We start from the raw sequence: 24,476 nt of genomic DNA on the forward strand, positions 1-24,476 counted from the left end.
CATGTACCTGGGCAGAGCTGGACGGTAGCAGGGCTGGAAGGGACTTCCCGGGTCCTCGCCTCCAGTCTGCTGCTGGCTCAGGCCACCGTTGCTGCTCTGTGCAGAATGCCGAGAGGGGTGCCAATGTTGTTGTCGTTGTCGTCTAGGGTGCGCCTGGCCTTGCCGGTCCCAGGGGACCCTCGCTCAACATCTCCATGGAGGAACTGGAGGTGAGCGTCGTGGGTGGGGGAACACAGCCATCAGGTCTCACACAGCATGTGACGGAGGCTGCTGCTTTGGTGGGGAGAATGTTTCCTTTCCCAAAGCTCTGCTTAGTCTTGGCCTGATGGGTGCTGTGTAACTAGGACAAAGTGGCACCTGACAATGTATGAGTGATGTGCTGACTGTTGTTGGCTGCTTTTGCTTGGGGGTGGGGAAGGGCGGGGTGTTCACCTGCACAGGCTTGCTCAAATATAAAATATACGGTAGCTTAATCCAGCGCTAAGCTAGAAGCAGGAGAATTGAGGGCCCCGAACAACCAGTGGCCTGTCTCTCCCCAGGTTTGCATTGCAAGTCTTAAATCACGTCCCCCCTCTTTACACTGCTTTCCGATTTCCAGCCACAACAGAAGAGATTGTAACTTCGCTCTTCTTTGGGCAGGAGAAGGCTTCCTCCAGTGAGGAGGTGTCTCAGGAAAAACCAGCTGAGCCTGTTGGTCACTCCCCAGAAAGCATAACCAGTCAGCGCTGCCGTGTTAGATCACAAAGACCCGTGGATATACTGCTGACTTAGTGAGGAGGCATCTACTTAAGCATGCCAACTTCCTCTCCTGCCTGCCCCTCTTATTATTTGTATTCCAGTTGAGATCAGGGCCCTATTGCGTAACTAGACCAGACAGACATTGGGTGCACTTGGGCAGTTCCTCGCTGCCTGGGGACAAGTGAGGGAGATTCAGATTACTTTCTATATTTCTTCCACCCCTTTTAGCATCTGATTTATTCAACAAACAAACTGAACTACACCTGGGTGTGGGCTCTTCTGGACAACTTGGGTCGTGAGCTGAAGCTCCTGGTAGACCCCCCAGATGGCACTAAAGACAATCCAGCTGCCAACTGCAAGGAGCTCCTGCTGGCTCAGCCTGACCTGCCTGACGGTACCAAACAAACAGCACCGTGCCCTTACGGGAGTGGGGTCCCGGTCCGGATGAGGTCAGGGGTGGACTGGTGTCCTTCCAGTCCTCTCTGAACTCTGCTTGGTAGTTCCATTAAGGAAAGATCACCACTGGCTTGTAGAGAGAGTTCATGCAGAGAGAGTTCATACTGGGGAGGGAAGCGGCCACAGGGCCTCTGCTCTTGGTTTTAAGCAGAAGTCATTAGTCCTGCACCCTTCCTGAGCACTGAGGTTCACCAGTGAGCTGTGCCCTGCCCCGTGGGAGGTGAATGGGCTGGTGGTTGCCCCATGGTTAATCTCTCAGAGGAATTTAGAGCCAGTGCACTCAGCACATCCGTGTCCAGCAGAAAAGAAGGGTTCCTCTGTGGGTGGTCTGCCAGAAATGTCAAAGCACCAGGAAAGTAAGGAGATGGTCCAGATAACCTCCTCTCTCTGATTCTGGATTGCACACACACACGGCCCCTGGCCCCTCTGACCTGCTGGCTCTAAAGCCCATTGACCGACATCTCCTTCAGCCAGATCCTCGTCATGTCTTCTCGGTAGGAGAAAAGATGAGCTGCTGTCCTGTACGAGTGGGAGGGTGGGAATATCTCCTGTCACATCTGCAATATCACAGAGAAGTTTTGCCCTTGTGCTCGGGCAGGCTCATGTTTTCCTGGCACCGCACTCAGGGTGGGGCGGTGTGTTGACGTCCGCCATCTTGGCTGACACAGCGGGAACTCAACTGGGGCCCTCACAGCTAAACGGCTGAGTTGCTAAATGTCAGTGGCTGGGGCTCGTATCCAGTTTGGATCAGGCACCGAGGGGGATGTGTAGCTGCTCACATGATTCCTTTGGACTTAGGGGGGGGCTGAGGGCCACAGCAGTGCAAAGACTGGATGCGTTCCTGCGTGTCATCTTGGCTCACTCACTGGGGACTGAACTAAAAAAAGCAGAACTCGAAGCCGGAGCTGCTACAGCTTGAGCTTAAAAAATAAGTGGGTTACAGTGTGAACATGATGGCAGCGTGGAACATCTTTCTTGCTGCGGAGTGAATGCCTACATCCCCTGCCATCAGGCTGGTTGCTGTTTATTAGGCTTTTGTAGTCCACTATGGGGACCGGCCTGTGATGGGTTGGCTGGGGCGGGGAGTCTGGCTGTGGTGCAGGGGCGCGTGACGTGACCGGGAAGTCAGCATGATTTATAGCAAACTGAGACCTACATGGTTAAGGGGCTGGGGTGGGGAATGCAGCAGAGCACATCACAGGACTGTTTGCTCTAGTGGGGACGCCCTAGTAACAGGCACTACCCTAAGCGCGCGCTTGTAAATGAAAGCTAAAGCAGCCTCCTCTCTTCCCAAACACGAGCGACTCTGGGTGACCAGCTACTTGCTCTTCCCCCTTCCAGGTTATTATTACATAGACCCCAATCAAGGCAGTCCACAGGACTCTCTGCTGGCCTTCTGCAACTTCACGGCAGGGGGAGAGACCTGTATAGCGCCAGTACGCAATCAGGTATGGCAGGGGGTTTGCAGCACTGGGGGAGTCTGGCTGCTTTTCTCAGGCAGCGGGACTTGCAGAAAATCTGCTTCTCTGCAATGCGGCTGACCGTGGCAGAGCCATGCATGTGCGGATAAGGACCTGGGAAATGACAGGGAAGCCAGGGTAGAGGTCCAGGAATTGGGGGGTGTGGGGGGAGTGACTAATAGCACATCAGGGGCAGGACAAGAGGAGAACGAAGGGGAATTAGAGAGGAGGTAAAGAGGGATGTAGCCTGGAACCTTCGCACCAACGATCAGCCACATGTAACTTGCTTCGGGTCTGGTTTGTGCTGACAAAGCCACAAAGAGTGCAGGTGCCTTGTGATCAAGGCAGAACCTGCAGTCTTTTTCTTTAGCCCCTCTGGGGGTGCTTAGGGGCATACTGCTGCCTGGGGGTGAAGATGGTCTCTGTGTAAACCCCAAGAGTGAGCAGAGGGTGGGAAGAGGTGGAGCCTTTGTAAACCACAATTATTACTACACACATGCAGGCCCAGAGCACGGCTCTGCTGAGATGCCTCGGTGGGAGACAAACGCAGGTTGCAGTTCCTGGCCAGAGTTATTTGCTGCCAGGAAGTCCAGTTCTTTAACCTCAGACACAGAGATGCAAGTGAGACCTGAAAGTCATGACAGGTGGTCAGCTCATCAGCCGCATCTGGGGCGTCTAACTGTGGCAACGTTTTTAACCCCCAGGTGCCTATCAAAGCCTGGCTGAGAGCATACCCCTCCAAGGACACCTTTGTGTGGTTCAGCACCCTGCCTGGGGGCTTCCAGGTAAGTTCTGTTCTGCCCTGGTGCATCAGGGATGGCCCCATATTAGCTCACTGGCATGGCATTTCTGTGAGGCCTGGCTCAATACCAGGAGCGATCAGAGCGCTGCACGCAGGGACGTTTTAATAGCGGACACAGAACCTGCTGTTCTCATTCTTGGCACGGTCTGTAGGATCAGGTGGGTGCTAAGGAAGCTCTTGGTAACTCTTGAATCAAGCTCTACTTGAAACAGAAATTAATCCAGGGACGTCCCGGAACCTGTGTTGTACGTAAGGTCAGACGGGGTGAGCACACTGGTCGCTTGTGGCCTTACGGCCTATGAAAGCTGCTCGCATGTTCGCCGCCCCCCCCCCCCGTGCCTGTAACCACGAGGGGGAGTGGCTGGGACAGGGGGTTGGGGTGTAGGAAGGGGTGAGGGCTCCAAGGTGAGGCTGGGGATGAAGGGTTTGGGGTGTGGGAGGGGGCTCAGGGCTGGGGTGTGGAAGGGAGTGCGGACTCTGGCTGAGGGTGTGGGCTCAGGGGTGGGGATGAGAGATTTGGGGTGTAAGAGGGGGTTCCGACCTGGGGCAAGGGGTGGGTTTGGAGTATGGGATCCAGCCAGGAGGCACTGACCTCAGACAGCTCCCAGTTGACGGCACAGTGGGGCTAAGGCAGGCTCCCTACTTGCCCTGGCTCTGTGCAGCTCCTAAAAGTGGGTGGCATGTCTCTCCCCTAGGTGCAGGGGCCAGGGGCCTCCGCCCCACGCACTGGCTGTGCAGCTCCCATTGGCCAGGAACTGTGGCCAGTGGGAGCTGCGGGGATGGTGCCTCACAGAGCCAGGGCAGGCAGGGAGCCTGCCTTAGCCCCGCTGTGCTGCCAATCGGACTTTTAACAGCCTGGTCAGCAGGGCTTTTCGAGCAGGCACTCCCATGAAAAACTCAACACCTGACAACCCTAGATAATCTCAGAGTGGGTTAAATGTGGGCCTTGGAAGAGCTGGAATTCCTCCTGGCACGAATGGTGACATCCTCTCCGTCAGGCTCGACTCGGGGGCTTTGCTGCAGGTTCAGCATTCTAGGAGCTGCAGTAGGCCCGCTCCTCCCCGAGCTGAACCCCCTTAACCCTCTTGTCGCTGCAGCTGGAGTACCAGGGAGCCAGCACTGTCCAGCTCCGCTTCCTGAAGCTACACAGCAGCCTCGCCACCCAGAAGATGTCGTACTCCTGCAGGCCCGACTCCAACGGAGGAGAGCCGCAGCTGGAGAAAGACATCAAGTTCCTAGCAGACTCCAGGGAGCAGAGCTACTTGACCACGCTGCCAGGCTGCATGGTAAGTGGAGGGGGGCAGCAGGAAGCTGTGCCAGTAGTTTGAATCGGGTGTGTTCTTAGCGGAAGCAAGTAGCTTGAGAGAAGTGGGGATTCCCGCAGGGCAAAGGCCTTTCCGGTGGAACCCCTTGTAGTTCACACCCAGCAACCACTGACAGACCTTCCTGTAAGATTAAAGCCTGTTTTCCCAGCTACAGGGAGAGGGGCTTCGTGCTGGTCTCGAAGGTAGCCTTGGGAAGAGGTGATAGGTGCCAACTCAACGTTGGCCACGCACTGTTACACATTACCCATGGCTAGGTGGAACCCATGTAGTATGGATGCTTGCCCCCTCCTGCCCCGCAAGCAATTCCAGTTGGGGAGCACATGCTAATGTATTGAGAAAATTAGGTGCCAGCTTCCCTTTCACAGTGTCTTTGTAGAGGCAAGATACTGTTCTCAATAGACTCTGATGGAGATGTTTTACCCGAGAGAGGCCACATCCACCCAAATCCAAGGTCAATCGCAATCATATTTTTCAGCTTCAAGGGCCTCACGTTGGGCATTTAAATAAGTGGCTTGGTCTAGGGGAGACCCCAGCCCCCCCATATTGGCTTCAGGTGGCACTCAATAGCTCTGCCCATCAGGCCGTTTAGCTAGAGACCCAACTCCAAGCAGTCCTGTTTGAAAATGATTAACGTAGTTAATTCCAGGCATTGCAAACACCCAACGTTCGCAAGCGAAGTTCGTTCCCAATGTGATGGTGCCGAAGCAGCATCATGAAGCAATAATTTTGTCTCAGCAACAGACCCTATGAGGCTCCTCTATGGGGCTCTCCTTCGGCACTTGAGCTGCATTTTTAGTAGCACCTAGAGTCCGTGCTCGAGGCCCCATTGTGCCTGCCCCCCCCCCCCCCCGAGTTGTATCTTTTCCACAGGAATGTTCTTAACTCATGGTAACTGGCAGAAGTGAAGACAAGGCAGTTTGAAGCTGATCTCAAGTTGAGAACACAGGTGAAAACACAAGGGTGGAAGCTAAGGTTTACCTTGGCCTGGTAACATGTATTAATACTACACCACGAGTCTTTACTAGGATTTTATCTTGTTAGTAACCATGTTCATCCAGCCCCCATGCCAATGCTAGGTGCCCTGCTGAGATCCCCCCCCCCCCCCCAGCCCTCCATTTCTGTGATAACACAAGGTAAAACCACCTTTTTTCCTAGTTGATTTAGTTGGGGCTTGGTCCTGCTTTGAGCAGGGGGTTGCACTACTAGATGACCTCCTGAGGTCCCTCCCACCCTGCTAGTCTATGGTTCTATGAGTGGAGACAAGGCCTGTCATCACTGACCCATGCTAATAGTGCAGGTCCCTTGTGTTACAGCTGGACAATGAGTCTTCAATCACAGACACCATATTCCAGTTTTCCACAGAGGAGCTGGCACTTCTGCCCGTGCGAGACCTGGCTGTGTTTCACAATGGAGATGTCTTACACCAGTTTGGATTCACTGTTGGACCAGTTTGCTTCAGCTGAACCCAGAAACAAAAATCCATTTTCCTTTTGAGGAACATATGACTGCAGAGGAGAAAGGAACTAAAAAAACCTTCCCGTTGCTGAACCTTTGGCTAGCTTTTGAAAGCTACCATTCCTATTTATAAGGTAATGTTTATAGCTGCATTATGCCATGGACTACACGGCCTTCTGGAGGAGGAGACTATTGTTTACAAAAGTAATTTTTCTATAAATATATATATATATAAATAAAAGGTGCTAATTTAATAATTGATGGGAAAATTGTCATTTAACTTCATCTCTTAAGGTCTGTTTAAAAGGCGATCCAAGCTTTCAGCTGGGACTAGGTTTTCTTCACCTTGTTCAGGTGCTCAAGTCCTTGGGTCCTTTCTCCGCTGCAGGAGCAGTGTGCATACAGCCACTGGATTGGCACAGGCAAGTGCCCAGGCCATGGTTGATTGGCACGATCTCCCTGAGCAAACAAGCAGCTGGAGCTGGTTGGGAATTTTTCCACACGCCTTTTTCATCCAATAATGATTTCTCAAAACCAGAACTTTCTGCAGGAAAGGAGATTTGACTTGAAAATGTCAATGGAAAAATTTTGGGATTTTTTTTGTTTCAAAACTATGTGGTTTCTAAATTTAAGCTGTTTAACAACGGTTGAAATCAAAGGTAGCACAATGAAACATTACTGGGTGATCTAAGCTGAATTTTTTTTTCTTTTTGGATTGTCAAGATTTTGACTTTGTCCCAATTCAGGGTAGGGAGGAATATTTTGACATCTCAAAAATTTCTGCAGAATGGGAGAACGGATTCCTGCCCAGCTCTAACTGCAAACTACCTCCCCGAGGTTCCATATACTACCAAGCTGCTGACCTTAAAGGGACTAATAGCACTTTGTCTTTCAAAGAAAATGCACCACTAGACTATTCATGCAGCCTCTTCACTGGGTCAGCCAGCAATGTGCTAATTAGCACTGCGTCCCCATGTGTGATTGTGAAATACTGCCATCAAACTCTATCAAGTGTGGATCATATTTAATGGCAGTTACATTACGATGCCCTCCTTAAATCATTACAAGAAGCAGCAACTGCTGCCAATTTTTCAGGGGTAGTTAGTGGAGAAAATTCACTGTGTAGAGAAAAGGGATGAAGTTTGTAGCAGGAGGCTCCTAGCCGTATGATAGAGAGATATTGTTTCATTAAGGGAGACATGCTGACGGACAAGAAGTGTCTTATCATAATCTGCTGCACAATGAACTGGTGCTGCTGAGACTCAGACAGTTCACTCGGACGTGGGCATGTTTTCTAGTAGATGCTGCCAACCTTGAGGCAGAGCCCTATTTGCTGTCTTGGGACAGGATCGAGGTGCTGATCTGGATCAGCAGCAGTTACACAATTCAGCCACATTCCTAGAGTCCAATCTCTTCCAACACCAGGCTTGCTTTGCTCTTAAGAAGCAGAGTGAAAGATCACATTTAAAATGATGCTGGGTGTGTGGGCCAGCTTGCAGGAATTATCATCCCAGTGTGTTTTTTTGTGGGCTGATTGGGGGAGTGAGTGCAGCTTCACACCTGTAAGGATTGCTGTTGAGGCTTAGGACTTGTCCACTGGCAGGTACAAGGGGAAGCTAAAGCTGTTCCAGGGAATGTGACAAAGCTGTGTACTCAGTTAAATTCTGATTCCTAGTGTGAGGTCCTTTACTGTTTAAATCCATTGCTGGCAATGGATGCACCAAACTCAGCATTGACCAGGTGCTCTGGCTGCAGGGTTCACTGATCTCCTCTTATTTGTATAATTTGCATTTTTAGCCTGACCTCTCCATGACATATGCTGGTCATTTTATATAAAAATGATGCATTTTATGAAACTAGCACCAGTTCTGTGTATGCAATACAAAGATTTGACTTAACCCTGCTGGTCTGCTTCTTGTTCTGCAATGAGAACTTAAAAACCCTCATTTTCCCACTCCATTATATGCCAAAGCGCCGTGGTCTGGTTTCACACAGCAGTAACCTGGCTGGGGCGCTGTCTGAGCTAAATGTTGTTTTAAACTAAATGTAGAGAAGAGTGCTTGACCGCTGGGGCTGGGGAGTCACCAGTTTCCCACTTCACTCAACAGTGGAAATAACCAGAAAGGGAAACTGATGTGTTTACCAGCTGTCACCAGAGGGCTTGTGGTACGTTTAAAACACAAGCACGTTCCCAGAAAGAAGGCTGTCCCATAGAAGAGTCCTAGTAAGGCAGGACTTGTCTTTTGCACAAACCCTAAACCAAAAGCAGTTGGCAACACATTATATTGAAAGGGCCCACATGAGGGATGTTTAATTTGCTGAGGCCAGTTCCTTTACAACATCACTTCTCCCTTGCGCTCCTGAAATTAGAGCCCAAGTCTGACTCCCATAAAGAACTGAAAGTAAAGTGCAGATTTCAGAGGCCCAGAGTGAGAGAAGACTGCTTCTCTCAGCCACCACCTAACCAAGTAGTGCCCTGCAATAAGAGGATGTAGAAAAGTTCTCAAATAGCCTTTAAACTACAGTACAAAAATGGAATTCTCAGGCCTCCCTTCCCAGAAGGGAAGAGTTTAGTGATAAAAACTTGTATAAAGGGCACCACAGAACTTCAATGGCAGTTTTCTCCTTCAGGCAAAAGTTTGATGCACTCTCTTCCTCCCACCTGTTAGTCAGTACCAGCTGCTAGCTAGAAAGGCACTATAGATCAGTTGTAACAATTTGCCAAGCCTAATGATTAGGTCTTCCAGCTGGCCAAGTACCCCCTTTCATACAGTTTTGGGTTCAAGTCCTAAAAGCCTGTAAAATTTCAATTAGGCTTTTAAAAAGCCACACAGGCCATTTAATCCCTACAGTTTAGTGAGTCTCTGACACTTGAATTTCTAGCTGAGGATTTCCTACCTGTAAAGTACCATAGAGACAGCAGAGCGTAGCCCGTGAAAGTTGTCTTAGCTTCTTTGGTACAAAATCCCAAACTCTTTGTTTGCAGTAAGATCAAGGAAAGGGCTACAGCTCTCACCTCAGAAACTCTTTCACTTGCACATTAACAAACCAACAGTGGGCAACAGCTTTCTATTTCACATTGGCCCTTAGCATCACTAACAAGTTTGGCACAAGCATTAAATAATATAGAGATGCTACTGTCATGACTCATTCGCACTCTGGCTAGCAGCTAAATGCCACCTTTCCCTTCCTCCAAATTACAAACATGAAAGTTCCTGAGGTTTTTGGCAACTGGGTTTCCAGCCTGCAAACTGTGACTCGTGTTCTGCAGTAAACAATAGGAGTGCAACACTTCTGCTTTTTCCATGCTGTTGGAGCAGCTTCCACAGGAGGGGTCAGGACATCTAGATGCTGGCTGGCCACTCGCCTCCTGGATAGCAGGCGAAGAAACCTCAACTCATGCTTGGTCTGGAGCACTTGTCACCGTCCTGGTGTGGGGCTCAGTGGCTGCCTCGTGCAACTGACTTGCAGAAAAGGGCCGGGCTGTTTTTTCTAGAAATTTAGAACAGTTAAAAGGGTGAAGATTTTCAAAGGACAGACAGGAGCTGTTCAGGGTGGCTCTCATTCCAGTACCAGCCCTGGTGTGAACCCCTTTCCAAACACGTACAGCTCCTTGAAGGACAGAGGGGACCAGGGTGATCATCCTCTAGTCCGCCCACCTGCATAATCTGATTCTTGGGTCAAGGCTAATAGCTTCGAAGGGTCCTGTACAGCTCCAGACGCTCAGGGCAGGTTCAGCTAAATGTGAGTGAGTGGCATTGCACCTCCAGGCACCAGGTCACAACACCAGTGGTGCAAATCTGTCCCAGCCAGCCCCTCCCCCATTATCATGGTAGAGGGGTGGCTGGGCCAAATATGACCAGCACTGTGACCCTGTGCAGAGCATGGCAATGGCAATGCCCGCTGCAGGGTGAGTGGGGGTGGACTCTACACTGCACCACCCCCATCTCCCCAGGCAGGATCCGATACCCTCCCTGCCATCAACGTATTTACTTGGTTGCCACAGGCCATCAACAAAGGTTGAAAATCACTGCACTAGACTCTCTCTTTCAGAAAGACATTCAATCTTGACTGAAAAAAAATCCACTATAACCCTTGTTCTAAAGGTGACCTGCCCTCACCGGTAAAGTTTACATTATTTCCCCCCATGAATTTGGCTCAGTTCTACTTCCAGACATTCTATCTTGGACTTACCAAGATCACGTCTATTATAGTACTGCTAATTAACAAAACCCTCTCCCCCGAATTGAGGAAGAGCCCAAATCAATAATCCAGCAAACTGTCCCTGGCTGCAGTAACTGGGGAATCAGTTGGCTCCAAAGTACTTTTGCTCTTAATTCAATCTCCTCTTCCATTTCTCAACTCCCACTACGGGTTGGTTTCTCTTACCTTCACCTAGGAACATGGGTTTAGTGGCCAGAAGCACATCCACATTACAATGTTGGGCCAGTGCATCTAAAAGGACTTGCCCCTCCTTCTGGAAGAGGAAGACAAGGGGGATGACTATGTCACTAGTGCTTCCATCTCCCACCATCTGGAACAGAACCATCTTCTCACTGCAGCTGCCTTCAGCATTGTCTACAGAAAGGGAATAAGAGAGCCCATTTCAGGGTCAGAGCTGGGAGCATTCTCCTACTTCAACATACTGTCACACTCCATGCATTGTACTGAAGTGCTGGCTGCTTATGGGGCAGATTTGGTCTGACCCACAATTTTAGGCTGGTAGGACACTTGGAGGTCACTTGTTCTTACTTGTACTGACCAGGGGGGAGCAGGGCTCAGATGCTAAAGGTAACTGCAATTCCTGCCCCCATAAGCCACAAGCAGTAGGCACAAGCCTGCAGTATTTTTCTTTACATCAAAGGACAGGTACACATGGTACCTCGGTGAGCTTTTCCCCTCTAACCTCCATCGAGCAGGCAAGGGTTTTGCAATAAACAGACACTAAAGGTGCCCAATGCTCTTCTGGTGCAAGCCCCTGTTCCCAGCCCCAAGGACAAGCTTTTGCCCCCTAGAGAAGAGCTTTTGCTCCCAGCCATCTCCATGACCGCATCAGAATACCCAATGTCTCCCAGCCCCCTCCAACTCCTGCACTAGTGCTGTATGCACTTGAGAAGACCCAAAGACGGGGTAATAACAGTGCTCGAGACTCACCAATGAAAATCACCCCCGAAGCTCCTGCTTTCTGCAAGTTCCTGGCTTTGGCAGCAAACATGCATTCGCCTCTCTGGGCCAGAGCCACTTTCCCTTGCACTGCCTCCCGGTTGGTGATCGCTGCACAGGCCTGGTAAGGTTCACTCAGCACTAAGCTTCCTTTCACCTGCAGTGACACACACACAGATAAGCTCTTACAGCCAGGACAGTCCTTCGGGCTCAGTGTTTGTAGCGCACCAAGCACAGTGAGGGCTGTAACCAGGGCTCACAGGCAATACAAATAATCTATAACAATGGGCTATTTCTGTACCAGTGAGGTTGTTCCAATTTCCTAGGGATACTGCAGCTCAGGAGTGGTGAGAGATGCACCAGTCAGCTTGCTGTGTAGGATCTCTACTTCATCCCTTTCATATAAGACAGAGGGTGCATTTACCACTGTAGAGGCAGCGAACAGCTGAAGTAAGGGGTGTATACACCTTGCACGGCATAGACAAGACCCCTAGGCTAGCTTCTCTCTCTGTGCAAACCCCCCTCCCCCATACCAGCCTGCCAGTTCCCAAAACCATTTGCATCATGCATTGGGTTGTGGGCCTTGGCTTCTCCTCAGCACAAGTTCACAGAGACGAGCCCATGTTGCAGACCCTGTGGGCTATTAACATGGACCTAAAGAGCAATTACAGCTGCCCAGGACGATCCCCAATCTCTGCCTGCAGGCTTCACTCCTTGGAGCAGGAATGTTGCTTCATTTAAAAATAGATCAAACTTCTGGGCAGAATTTTTATTCACCTGATTTTTATTATTATTATTATTATTATTTTTTTTTTAATAAATCCATCCAATCCAGGAGCAGAAACAAGGCCAAGTGATTTGGTGACCAATCACATAGCACCAATAGTGAACACGCAAAGCAAACAATTTGGAAAATTATTCAGCGAATCTACCCCACATGCGGTCACAGAAAGCCAGGCTCAGCTGGGAAGCCGAGGGGGCTTTCGGTCACGCAGCTCTAAGGCCCAACAAGGAGAAGCAGGAATGGTTAAGACACAACCTGGCCCGGCTTTTAGCAGTGAAAGAGTCACCCACCCCGTGTTCCTGTTTGGTCAGGTCCATTCCAAACTGGGCTGGTCCAGCGGTGAGTACTATTCTCCCAAAAAAGGGGGGAGAAATAACTTGGACAGCCAGCGGGGAGATGCCTTGCTGCTCTCCTGCAGGTGGGTCGACCAGCTCGGTGATGAATTTCAGGCTGAAGAGCCCCAGGGGAGAAGCTTCTTGCTGCAGAGGGGGAAAGACAGCACTGTACGGGCTCTGGCAGGCTAGTCTCACAGAATAACCACGCTAGAGCCTTCAGCAGCACCGGGGGGCGCTCCATCCACCTTACAAATTACAGCATGGAGCCAGGGGAGGGGTGCCAGGGCAGGACTGTAGCGCAGCACAGAGAGGGGACTGTGCCACAGGCTCATTCTGACCCCACTCCGGCTCAGCTCCCCCAGAATGGAGCAAACCCTCCTCACATATCCCCCAGGACCAGCAAGAGGTTTAATTAGCATATCTGTTAGAGATCCTTGGAGGAAAACAACACTACATGGCAGTGATGGACAAAGCATTTGGAAGGCTGATTTATGTGACCACCAAGAGAGCTGCAAAAACTTGGCCGCTTGATAGAGTTTGGGCTTTAGACATTGCAAGGAAACAGGAGGAGGATCCTTTAAAGCAGTTGTTTGAAAGACAGACTCAGCTGTTGGAGGTGATCTTGGGGCAGGGTCTCATTAACTGCCCTAGCAAGGGAGAGCCTCCAGCTGTTCACATACAGCTAGCAGTTCAGAGGAAATGGTTAGTCATGGAAGCAGCTCAGCTGCAGTTATCCCTACGAGCAAGCAATTACGCAGGCAACTGGAGCTGGGAGGAATCATGCCAGGAATTCTCACACTGGCCTTCCAAAGTGACCAGCAGCAGGCAGAGCACATCTGCCACACACGGCACACTGGGCGCTCACCTGGTGTCGGATGCCAGTCAGCTGCACGCTCCGGTCGCCCAGAGGGAGCAGGGTCAGTCCCATTCTCTTCAAGATCTCCAAGGGCTCCATCCTGGTATCACGGAGCGGGAACTCAATCCCCCTGAGGGAGACCAGGACCAGCCATCAGAGTCAAGGTGACAGCAACACAACCCGTCCCAGAACCATGCAAGCCCAGGGTCCAGCAGACAAAGATCTAACAAGATCCAACATCTGGAAGTTAAAGCTAGACAAATTCAAGCTGGAAATAGGGTGTCAATTTTTAAGGGTGAGTGGGATTAGCGAACAGACCCCATTACCAAGGGGTGTGGTGGATTCTCCATCACTGGCAATTTTTAAAACCAAGATCAGTTTTTTCTAAAAGACCTGCTCTAGTTCAAACGCAGCTATTGGACTTGAAGCAGGAATTCATGGCGAGAAGTCTTAGGTCAGACTAAATTATCACAGTGGTCCCTTCTGGCCCTGGAATTTATGACTCGACAAAAGCCCATGGGAGTTACACAGGGGTTGCCACGCACCTGAAGAGTGCCAGGCGCTCTGCTCCTGGTTGCAGCAGCTGCTTGTGGGCATCCCGGATGGTGCGGGTGAAGGTTGGGTTATTGGGGAAGAGAGTCTGCGCGCTGGGGCAAGAACGGGTAAAAATCTCCTCCTCTCCATGGCCCTTGTGAAACATCTGCAGTGAAAGAGACAGGGATCGATTTCTTCTCTCCTCTCGTGCAGCCCCTGCGTTTGTATGAACAACGGTCCAGCACTGACTTTATCCTCTAACACTCAGCAAGGGACCGGCAGAGCCACTCAGCCACTCCAGTGACCACATCAAGGCCCGTGGCTTGTCCCTTCTAGTTCTGAAAATCCATTAAAAACTCAATGTCAGATGAGCTCAGGCACGTGGAACTCACTGGTCAGTGAGTGTCGTGTGTCCCCGCATCCCACAGTGCCCCATTCACAGAGGATGAGAGTCTCTGGCAGTTTAGCTCAAGCTGTACAGATCCTCCTGGCTGTTACCTGTGGAGGGGCAGCATGGCCTAGCGTTATGGCACCAGACTGGGACTAAGGAAAACCTGGGTTCTATTCCCAACCCTGCCACTCGTTTGCTAGGTAACCTTGGGCAAGTCACTTCCCATTCCCAGGCCTCAGCTTCCTCCTCTTAGAGAGGGAGAATGATACTGATCTGCTGAGGAAGAGCACTAGATATGAAGAGCTCAGTGGTATTATCCCTCTGTGGGGTGCCACACATGCATTGGCAGGGGAGGGAAGCCCTGGCTGCACAAACACCAGCCCCCCCCCCCCCCCCGATGTTTCATAGCAACACCGACCACGTTTTAAAAATAAAACTAGATACAGCAGTAAGCTGCCAAAGGGATTCAGAAACCCAACTCCTATTGGAAATTCTCTCTCTCTCAGGCTGGGACCCAACACAGCTGGTTTTAAACCTTGAAAAATTACCAGCCAAGTTGACCGCCTCCTCTGAAACCAGCCATGTGCCCTAGAAGTCACAGACGCAGTCATAAGCTGCTGTGAAGCTAAATACGCCCCGGCACCCTTAAGAAGCCTACAGCTGACGTACAGTCACGTTCCTGGGGCAGGGGGACCGGGCGGTGGAGAGCGACAGGGGCAGCAGGTGGGCCTCGGTGGTGAAGATGTAATCGTCAATGTCTAGAGGCAGATCTCGCTTCTCTGTGAAAAGCAAGTAGAGGTACTTAAACATCTCGGCCAGGAAAAAGGAGTCCATCCTGCATGACAAACAGAGACAGGTGTGAGAGGCTGGGCCTGCTGAGAACGAGGCAGCAAGAATTGAAAGAGCCCGTAAAAATGTATTCACGTCCCTAAGAATCTCTGGGGAATCATGTCAATCCTCTTTGCTTTGCCCTGTCTTGAGATGGCTGGGAAAAGCAACCCCAGAGGTCTTCCCTACCTTCAAGACTCACATTGCTGCTGCGGAAATGCTACCTTGTCACTTCATACAGCAACCCCCCCAGGAGATGGTATTCCTACCTCCACTGCAGACAGAGAACACATAAAGGGACTAGATTGTCTTTCAATCCAACATGGCTCAGAATTGACCGAGGACTACTTCTCTCCAGAGAGATTCGGACCCGTTTGCTACCCTTGTCCCTCCCTTCTGTTGGCTTCCGTGCATCAGTCATTAGATTTAGACTGCGCAATCTTAAAGAGAAATGGCCACATCTTTATGTCAGTGAAGCACTGCATAAGCTCACACCTCTAGAAATTTCGCTTTCATTAAACTAGGGTGCCCCGTGGAATTGTATGAAGAGGAGGATGGAGGTTATGATCTTCAGATAAGTCTGAGACAGACTCCAGAAGATTAACCTGGTTTGGCCAAATTCAGTTCAGCACAGCTGCAGGGCAAGGCAGTTCTGTTCCAGCGTTGTACTCACTGGACAAGGCTTTAAACACTTCCTTCACAGGGTAGTGACATGGTCACTGTGAGAGCACAGCGGGACTCACACACACTGCACCATCCCCACACGCACCGCTCAAGTCGGTATTAATAACTAAGTGTTCCCTGACTAGCCAGGACAAGAGGGAAATCTCCCGATTTCCCACCACATCAGAGATCAATCAGAACAATAGCTATGAGACCAATAGGTTGTCCTGTGTTGGGTGGCTTTATTGCTGGTGATGGGGTTTATTGGTAGCATTCTAACTTACTTCAGTATAACGTATGTCGCTCAGGGGCGTGAGTACTCCACACTCCTGAGCGACAGAGCTCAGTGTAGACAGCATTATGCCAGCAGAAGAGCTTTCCCCCATCTGCTTAGAGCATCTTCACCAGACCCACTCCAGCAGTGCAGCTGTACGGGTTCAGCGCTTCTGGTGTCAACTAACCCGAAGGTTGTGTCTACACAGCAGCTGGCAGGTGTAATTCCCAGTGCGGGCAGACATACATGCGTAAGCCATGCGAGAGCTTGCACCAAAAAACAGCAGCGTGGGTGGCAGCTCAGGCTAGTATGTGCCCAGGGGGTCAGGCAGGATTTGTACCCTGATCTCGCTGCAATGTCTTTCCACTGTCAAGAAAAACTACCATCATCCCTCTCTACTTCTGGGGGGAAATGAAACCCAAGTGCATCAGGCTCCAGTCCTGCATCTGAACCCCTGTAGACAGCCCCCATGTCATTGGTGCGCAGGTGCAGGGACTCACCAAACAGCACTCACCCACACAGCTCCAATTAGCCGATCCCAAAGATATGGCCCATTGACCCAGGACCTCCCATACCAGACACCAGCTGCATGCCCATAATTCCCCATTGGCCCATCCCACTCCTGGTTAGCCCCACCCCATGCCCGTACAGTGCTCCCCTCTGCCCAGAAAGGAAGGGGGTTTACCTGTCCTCATGTCGGCCCGTCCGTACATCCTGCACCGCCGCAAAGCCGCAGGCCACCCGGGCATACTCGTTCAGGCTCTCTACAATGGACTTGCCCACCTGGAGGTAGTAGGGGTCTCGGGTAGCCTTGGAGAGAAAACAATTGCAATTCAGTATGCCACCAACTTGCTCTCTTCCAAGCACAGTGAAGTCCAAGGGAAACGGTGGCTCATTCACAGATAGATATGACAAGTCACTAGCCACAGGGTCAATCCTGGATTGCCATCCCTTAGGGGAAGGGAGTGAAGAGATCCAAATCTCCACTCCCTGTGAAGAACACTCAGCCAGCTAAGGGATCTGACCAACTCTCACACCCCAGCCGCTTTAGAACAATAACTTCAAAAGTCAGCCTGGAATAAGAGCAAGTCACCAATCAGCCAGGAGCTGCCACCGCATGCTCTTCTCTCCTCCAGCTACAGCTTGCTCTGGGAGTGATGGCAGCCTCCGGCCTGATACTCCTTTGCTGCTTCTTTGGAGGAGTTAAACACATCCACTTTCAGCTTGTTGGTGTTTTCAGCCAAACGACGGGACGGGACTAACCTTGTACAGGAAGTAAGTACTCTCGGCAAACTCTGGCCGCAGAGGATGCTGGGCCCAGTACACGGCAAAGTCGGACGTGAACGCCTTTAACGAAGGGAGAGAGCAGACTAAGATACAAGCTGCCATTTTCACAACAGAGACACTGAGGGCTTGTCGACATGGAGACTTAGTGCGTGGCAAGCCACTACGTAAGTCTACAGCACACTAGCTTACCGGGCACTAAATGGCCATGTGGACCCTACTCCCATGCACAAAGAGTTCCCTAATACTCCCGCTTGAAACGGCAGTACGTCAACACGCAAGACCCTTTAGTGCATGAACAATGCATGTTCAGACGCTGCCAACTGGGGGCCCGATGCAAATCCACTGGAGTCAGCGAGAGTTTTCAGGAAATGGCCCAACTTTATTATCATGCACATTGTGTATGGAGTTGTCACTTTGGATGGGCTATCACCAGCAGGAGAGTGAATTTGTGTGCGGGGGTGGAGGGTGAGAAAACCTGGATTTGTGCTGGAAATGGCCCACCTGATGATCACTTTAGATAAGCTATTACCAGCTGGACAATGGGGTGGGAGGAGGTATTTTTTCATATTCTCTGTGTATATATAAAGTCTGCTGCAGTTTCCACAGCATGCATCTGATGAAGTGAGCTGGAGCGGTCATAATCCCACCCCGGCACCCTCTGCTCGGTGTTGCAGTGATGGGGTCACTCAGCAGCAGAGAGGATACTGTGCCTGGTACACAGGGTGAGAACATGGGAGGCTGAAGGAGGGAGGGATTTTTCCCTCCATCACAGCTGCTGGGGGGCCGCGCCCAGAGACTGCGCCCAACAAGATAGCAGTGCAGTGACAAGGGGAAGCAGCTCGTTCACTCACCTCTGGGAGGAATTTGTGTTGCTTGGTGACCTGGTACAGCATCTCGTGCGTCTCAATGGCAGGCTTCAAATCCCCCCTCAGCACCTGGGGGCAGACAAAAACCCTTTAAAGGCCGTACAAGCGCTGAAAAGCAGAACCATCGGTTAATTTCAGGCAGTCCAATTGGGTGAAGGCACCTACCCCACTAAAGGACCCTGCCTAGCGCTCTTTTTACATCAACGCACCTTTCACAGTCCTGCACCTGAGCACAGCCCCATTCAAACCAACAGCTGGTGTTTATTTGTCAGAGCCCCACGCCACACGGCACTGCCGATCCCCTTCCGCCCAAGGCTGCTGCTGTACCTGGAGGCCAGGGAAGAAGGCCAAGAGGGAGTCCATCCAGCTCCGGATACTGACTGTGGGATTGTGCATATGGACGTTGAGCAGGAGGGGAGGCTGGCTGATGTATTTCATTATGGCCACGTAATGCTAGAAAGAGATGGACACAAACTCTGTTATCCAACCAGCAGGGAAGAGCTCTCTGTAACCCAGTAAGACGGCAGAGGGCAGCAGAGTAGGGAGGGCTTAGAAAGATCTTACAATTCAATAGGAAGGCTCCTCTGTGGAGAACTTGGGAATCTGGGACCATCTCTGACAACGTGCCTAAATAGGTCAGTCACAGGACACTGTGGGCATGTCTTGTCCACGCTCACACAACTCAAACCATCGAGCAGGGCTGGTTCCAGCTCAGTCTGAAGAAACATTCGCCTAGTGGCCAACAGCCAAGCACTGATCATTTCTGCCACCAAGTCCTTATGAGCAAGCGGAAGAGCATTTGCTGGCATCACCTACACTAACTGAGGAGAGGCTCCGAATGCTGCACGAGTCTCCCCATCACCTCTCTCATAAAGGACACTGAGCTCTGCATCCTGTCAATGAAACGGGGGCTCCCTGGCACTTGCTGGAAAGAAAGCAGCAACGTGTTTGTGGCAGCAGAGCGATGCACCTCCCCCCAGCGCTGGCCACAAGTTCCTACCCGAGCACAGATGAGCGAGGAGGTGCCGGAGTGGCCTGCCAGCTCCTGACCACCTGCTGCATGCCTGGCATGCTGCCACTGGCTGCTAAGCAGAAGCCATCAGCAGTCGCTCCTGTGAAAGGAAACGGATGCAGACAGACTGCGCAGCAGAGGGTCTTTCATTGGCAGGTCAAGCTGGCCTTGCACCTTCAAAATGGATTCTCAGATGGAAGAGGGGTTAGGGGAGCAATGGGCTATCTACCCCGTTCCTCCAGAGGGGAACGGAAAGGAGAGACCACTACCCTGTGTACTCACAGCGTTGAACCTCTCCAGGTAGGTGTCATCCCCCAGGAGGATATACGCCTTCATTAGGTATTCGTAGTAAGAGTCTATCCCGGCTCCGACGCCGCTGTCTAGGGAAAAATCACAGGCAGGGAAGCATGGGAGCCTTACCCAGAAGAGGCATCCAAGAAGAGAAGAACGTTGCAGCCTCCTTTGCCCCGTGTGTCTTAGCACCGCCCCTTGGGGGTCTACGCCGTACTGACAACCTCACATCTCCCCACCAGCGCTGGCCAAACGTCCCGGCACTGACGTCGAAGAAGAGGAGGAGCATTCTTCCCCTTTCCAGGGCAGCGCAGGGCGAGTGGCACCCACCTTCGGCACGCTCCCAAACTCAGCTCTGCCCAGGGCCAGCTGGGACAGTGCCTCAGCAGGGAGCTGCAGGCTGGCAGGGGGGCACTGGCTCTGGGACTGCCAGCGGGTTATTCTGGTTCCCCACCATCCACAAAAAGGTGGTGGAAGGCCATTCCAAAGCACTCTGGCACAACTCAAGCCCTGCCACTGCACCAAAGTGCACAGGAGACTGCGGTACCAGCCGACACATCTCTGCCCCGAGGCAGCCGCGTGACACTGGGTGTCCCTTCAGGCCCCCAGCTCCGAGCCTTGGAGTCACTTACCCCTCCGGACCCAGTCCCCATTATGAATATTGATGACCGTCCCCACCAGGTCGTTCCCTTTCTGGCGCTTCTCCCAGAGAACATCCAGCGCTCTCCGAGCAGTGTCCTGAGAACAGAGAGAGGAATGAATGTACACAACACAGTCTTTCACCCTCCCCTCTACCCAGGAACATGCAGGAGTTGTTCCTATGCCATTCCTTACACTTATTAAAAAGACCCACCCTACAGAGCGAGGGGACAGCACTGGGGACCAGGCCCTACAATAGGGCTCAGGAGCTTTGGGCTCTGCCATTAACTGTAAGCTTTGACACTTCTGGCTTTGCCTCAGTTTCCCCACCTGTAAAATGGGGGTGATAACACTTCTCAAGCCCATGGGGATAAATCCAGCCCTGTATTCCACGCACTCAGGTTCCACTCAAAAGCAGAGACATAAAATAGAATCATCTCCCCCTTCACGCCCAGATTGTTCCCCTCCTCCCACCCCGCCCCGGTTTGTTCCTACTGCTTAGCCAAAGCAACGTCCATTTCGCTAAATCCTGCACAGTGCTCTGGGGTGGCATGTAGAGCGCTCACTGATGGGGGGAGCACAGCACAGACCAACTCTACGCTGGGCTGCCTGCCTGGATGTTTTACATCTCCCAGCTGCCCGCAGTACCAACCAGCGCCAGGCAAGGGACTCCATTTACAGCCATCCCTCAGATTCCAGCAGGGCAGCGGGAGGGTGAGCAGATGTCCTGATATTATCGGGACCATCCCAATATTGGGGGCTTTGTTTTATATAGGCTACCAATTACGACTTCCCCCAGCTCCCAATTTTTCACACTTGTTATGTGGTCACCTAGGTCAGGGTTATGCGGGATTGCTCACTTGCCCACCCTCCACCCCCATTTAGCCTGTAGATGAGGATGGAGCTGGGATTCTGCCGACGTGAGTGGATGGGCAGCATGAGGTCTCCATTAGGCTGAATGCACATGGCACGGGGCCTGTGGATTCCCAGTGGCCGTGCGACATAGGGGCTAGCGGAGAGCAAGGGGACGGATAAGCAGCAGCTGGAGGGCTTGACAGAGCGTGTCTGGCTCCTGGCATTGAAGGGCTTTGCCCCATCTCTGTGCAAGTACAAGTGAATCAGTGCAGACCACGGAGAGGCACTGTGAAATGAAGGGCCCCCCACATTCTGGGCTAGCTAACCCAAGGGACTCCACCAGGTCTGCACAGAGGATCTCCTCAGGCAGGAACGAGTCACAGCCGTGTGCTTTTCCCTCGAGCTTCCAAACCACTTACTTCGAAAACAGTCTCTTGTGTCAGGCGACTGAGGGCAGCAAACTCCAAAATCATGGTGCCCGCGCAGGCCGTGCAGGTGTCCAGCTCGGTGCCTGTCCGGGAGTTCGGACTCAGGACCCCATACTTTAGGTTCACCTGGATGGACAGACGCTGCCTCAGTTTCACTGGGTGTTTTCCCTCATACTTGTCACATGCAGCAATGAGGTTATTCTACTTCGGTGCAGCACTCTGTCCTGCAATGCTTTACAAAGCATCTGCCAAAATGCAGCCACCTCTGGGGTGGAGGGAAGGAATCAGCTGGCATGCAGCACATTGCATCACAGCAAGGAAAGGGGTATTCTGGCCAAGAACTTGGGCCACACATGCCTTATTGTCAAGGAGATCAGGAAACCTTTATCACCCACACAGGGCAGGAAGGATTATAAACAGCCATCTGGAAGTGCCCCTCTCCCCCCCATAAGCTGCATGGAATCTGTTCTACCTCCTGCAGCAGGACGCAGTGGTCCCTATAGCTGCAAGGAACTTGGGTGCCTCAGATGTGAAGCAACAGCCAGGGCAATGCAGAGCCACCTTAAGAGAGAGCTTTGAACCCCCTTCAGTCACTCAGATGTGCTGGGATTATGGGGCTATTATGCCAAGAAGGGTCAGCCCCACCCCTGCCCACACCGCCCTCCTGGGCGTCTGAGTCAGAGAAATGGCTTGTCAAGGTGGGTAGCACTCAGCGGGAGGCTCTGGGGAAGCACACAGCCCGCTGGGACCCACATGTGGCTCCTGACCCCGCAGACCTTATTGATGCTCTGTTGTGTCTGCCCACGCCAGTTCACACAAAGCTTCCCCTCGTCCCGGCTCAGATCTGCCATTCCCTTACCCTGGGGTACGGCAGCCCGCTGGTGGTGTTGAAAGCAGGCAAGAGACGATACCCTAAATCCCGGGCCAGGTGCAGGAGCTCGTCCTTGTACCACTGCAGCCGCTCACCTTGTGCCTTCAACATGTCGGCCATGATGTGACCCCCCAGCAGGCCCCTGCAGGACAGAGGGGGAGGAGGGGACAATGCAGAGCGGGGTCAGGCTGCTCAGAGGGACTCTGCAAGTTGAGATCCCAGATGGCCCATTTCAGGAGCTTGGTGCTCACTTTCCTCTGCTGGGATGAGGAGACGCTAGACCAGCTGGGCCCCTCTGCACCCGCCACGCAAGGCCCAGGGGGTGCTGTCCCCACTCTCCACCCCCATTGAATCCAGTGTTCACACAGCAAGCAGCTTTCCCCCTCTTCCCCAGAGCCACTTCTGCACCCTCACACACCACCCAGATCCACTGCACCAAAGAGCCGCGCTGCAGTGCATCCGACTCACCGGGTGGGCAGCACATGCCTGGGCAGTGAGCTGAAGGGGACAGATGAGTGGGGTGGGGGGGGTGCACAGCCTTGGGAGTGCAAGACACTGGCTCAGTGCTCTAAAGGACTGCACAAAAGGGGCCCTGCCTGCCAGCGCCCAGGGCTCCTGCCCCCGCCTGGGGCTCACCCCAGCACACGAATGTTGGTTTCAAAGACAGAGACCACCACGTCGTTGTCCAGCCGCACGTCCAGGACCACCTTCCGCACAGCGTCCTCAAACTCATCCAGCTTGTTAAGGACCTGGCAGCAAGAGCCATGGGAGAGAAGAGATTCGGGTCAGTGACATGGGACCCTCTCCACTGCCCTTGTGAGGTGTGTACAGCCCCTAGCACACTGCTGGGTACTAAATAAATGAGTCACAACAGCAATTCACTGATTGGTCACATTCCAGCTCGGCGTCACCTACTCGGACACGCCGTTTCAGGGAAAGCTGGACCTTCCCATAACCCAGCAGATCCTGGTAATTTTGGTGTACACCACCCCGCCCCAGGGTCCACCTCCCAGATCCCTGGGAGGCAGGGCAGTGCTGTTTGGGGAAATGAGACACAGAAAGGCTTGTCCATGCTCACACAGGCAGTCTGTGGAGGAGCAGAGAATTGAACCCACGTCTGCCAAGTCCCAAGCTAGCACCCTAACTACTAGGCCATCCTCCCCCTCAGATTTGCTTCTTGGCTCACTATCTCAATGTGGGCACCTCAGGTCCACATTGCCAACAGTAGCAGGAGCAGGAACTAAACAAGCATACGAGGGGTCCCTGGGCTGCCAACTCATGATTTCACTGTGAGTCTCCCAATATTTGCCATTTGTTATTTTGTTTTGTTTTTTTTAAAAAAGCCTCCGATCCCAAATTCAAGTGATTATATCAGAATCTCAGCGTCTTTTAGAGAAGAGAGTTCCCAGCCGTCAGAGAGAACAGCTTCAACCCGTGGCTTGAGTGCACACTACAGGTTTAAAACCCAGAACGCAAAGAATAAGAACCCACACTTTATACTAGAGTGCTTTTAAAAATCCCCTGATTTCATGGGACCTGACTCATGATTTTCGAATGCTCGGGGCGGGCAATACCAGTGGGTGCATTGTGGGAGGGGCAGCACAGCCAGAAGGACACTGCGGGCTCTGGAAAAGCATGGCCAAGAAGGGAGGATGACTGCAAGCTCTTTGGGACAGAAACTGTGTTTCTGGTCTGTGTTCGTACAGCACCTAGCACAATGGGGCCCTCACCCATGACCGAGGTGACTAGGACCTACCACAATACAAACACACACACACAAATAGGAATAGATTAAGGTAGCTAAATAAAGCCAGGATCGTGGAATAGACGACAGGATAAGGAAATACACAGGATATAATGAAGGGAAAAAGAAGCTGAAGATAGACAGAAGCAGAGAAAGGAAAGCATGCCCTGAATTGATCTCTACTGCATCAATCAACATAGAATCTAGGCCGCAGAAAGGGGCTCTGGGAAAGAAAATTAACTGAAGATGGGAACATGTTTTGAATGAACGAGCATTAATTTTTCTGTTCATCACTAGGGGGAAGAATGCAAAGAGTAAGATGCATTAACAGAGAAGGAAAAGAGGAGGATACGAGACACTAATAAATTATGGAGACGAACAGGGGGAGGGGAAAATCAGGGAATCTAGGCTGTAGCACC

At 51.9% G+C, this 24,476-nt stretch overlaps 2 protein-coding genes across 3 annotated transcripts in view; one reads left to right on the top strand and one right to left on the bottom strand.

Annotated features, from left to right (window-relative positions):
• Window positions 1-6,451, top strand: part of LOC311531889 (uncharacterized protein) — a gene marked incomplete at its 5' end in the record, with an annotated part of 258,086 nt that extends 251,635 nt beyond the window's left edge. Inside the window, 6 exons of the mRNA XM_084649723.1 lie at window positions 147-209; window positions 967-1,132; window positions 2,536-2,642; window positions 3,359-3,439; window positions 4,554-4,742; window positions 6,095-6,451. Coding sequence (XP_084505849.1) covers window positions 147-209; window positions 967-1,132; window positions 2,536-2,642; window positions 3,359-3,439; window positions 4,554-4,742; window positions 6,095-6,244 — 756 coding nt within the window. The 3' untranslated portion in view covers window positions 6,245-6,451. The remainder of the gene's footprint in view (window positions 1-146; window positions 210-966; window positions 1,133-2,535; window positions 2,643-3,358; window positions 3,440-4,553; window positions 4,743-6,094) is intronic.
• Window positions 6,452-9,246: 2,795 nt separating this feature from the next.
• LOC311531890 (ER degradation-enhancing alpha-mannosidase-like protein 3) overlaps window positions 9,247-24,476 on the bottom strand; it is a 20,668-nt gene continuing 5,438 nt past the window's right edge. For both annotated transcript variants that reach the window (XM_084649724.1, XM_084649725.1), the window contains 16 exons: window positions 22,950-23,062; window positions 22,302-22,455; window positions 21,434-21,568; window positions 20,153-20,258; window positions 19,512-19,609; window positions 18,545-18,670; window positions 18,203-18,286; window positions 17,328-17,411; window positions 16,750-16,874; window positions 14,969-15,134; window positions 13,920-14,074; window positions 13,384-13,504; window positions 12,474-12,662; window positions 11,391-11,556; window positions 10,626-10,814; window positions 9,247-9,728 (listed from right to left, as the gene is read on the bottom strand). In XM_084649724.1, coding sequence (XP_084505850.1) covers window positions 9,634-9,728; window positions 10,626-10,814; window positions 11,391-11,556; window positions 12,474-12,662; window positions 13,384-13,504; window positions 13,920-14,074; window positions 14,969-15,134; window positions 16,750-16,874; window positions 17,328-17,411; window positions 18,203-18,286; window positions 18,545-18,670; window positions 19,512-19,609; window positions 20,153-20,258; window positions 21,434-21,568; window positions 22,302-22,455; window positions 22,950-23,062 — 2,106 coding nt within the window. In that variant the 3' untranslated portion in view covers window positions 9,247-9,633. The remainder of the gene's footprint in view (window positions 9,729-10,625; window positions 10,815-11,390; window positions 11,557-12,473; window positions 12,663-13,383; window positions 13,505-13,919; window positions 14,075-14,968; window positions 15,135-16,749; window positions 16,875-17,327; window positions 17,412-18,202; window positions 18,287-18,544; window positions 18,671-19,511; window positions 19,610-20,152; window positions 20,259-21,433; window positions 21,569-22,301; window positions 22,456-22,949; window positions 23,063-24,476) is intronic.

The sequence above is a fragment of the Lepidochelys olivacea genome, assembly GCF_965140295.1.
Source record: "Lepidochelys olivacea isolate rLepOli2 genome assembly, chromosome: 16".
NCBI lineage: Eukaryota > Metazoa > Chordata > Testudines > Cheloniidae > Lepidochelys > Lepidochelys olivacea.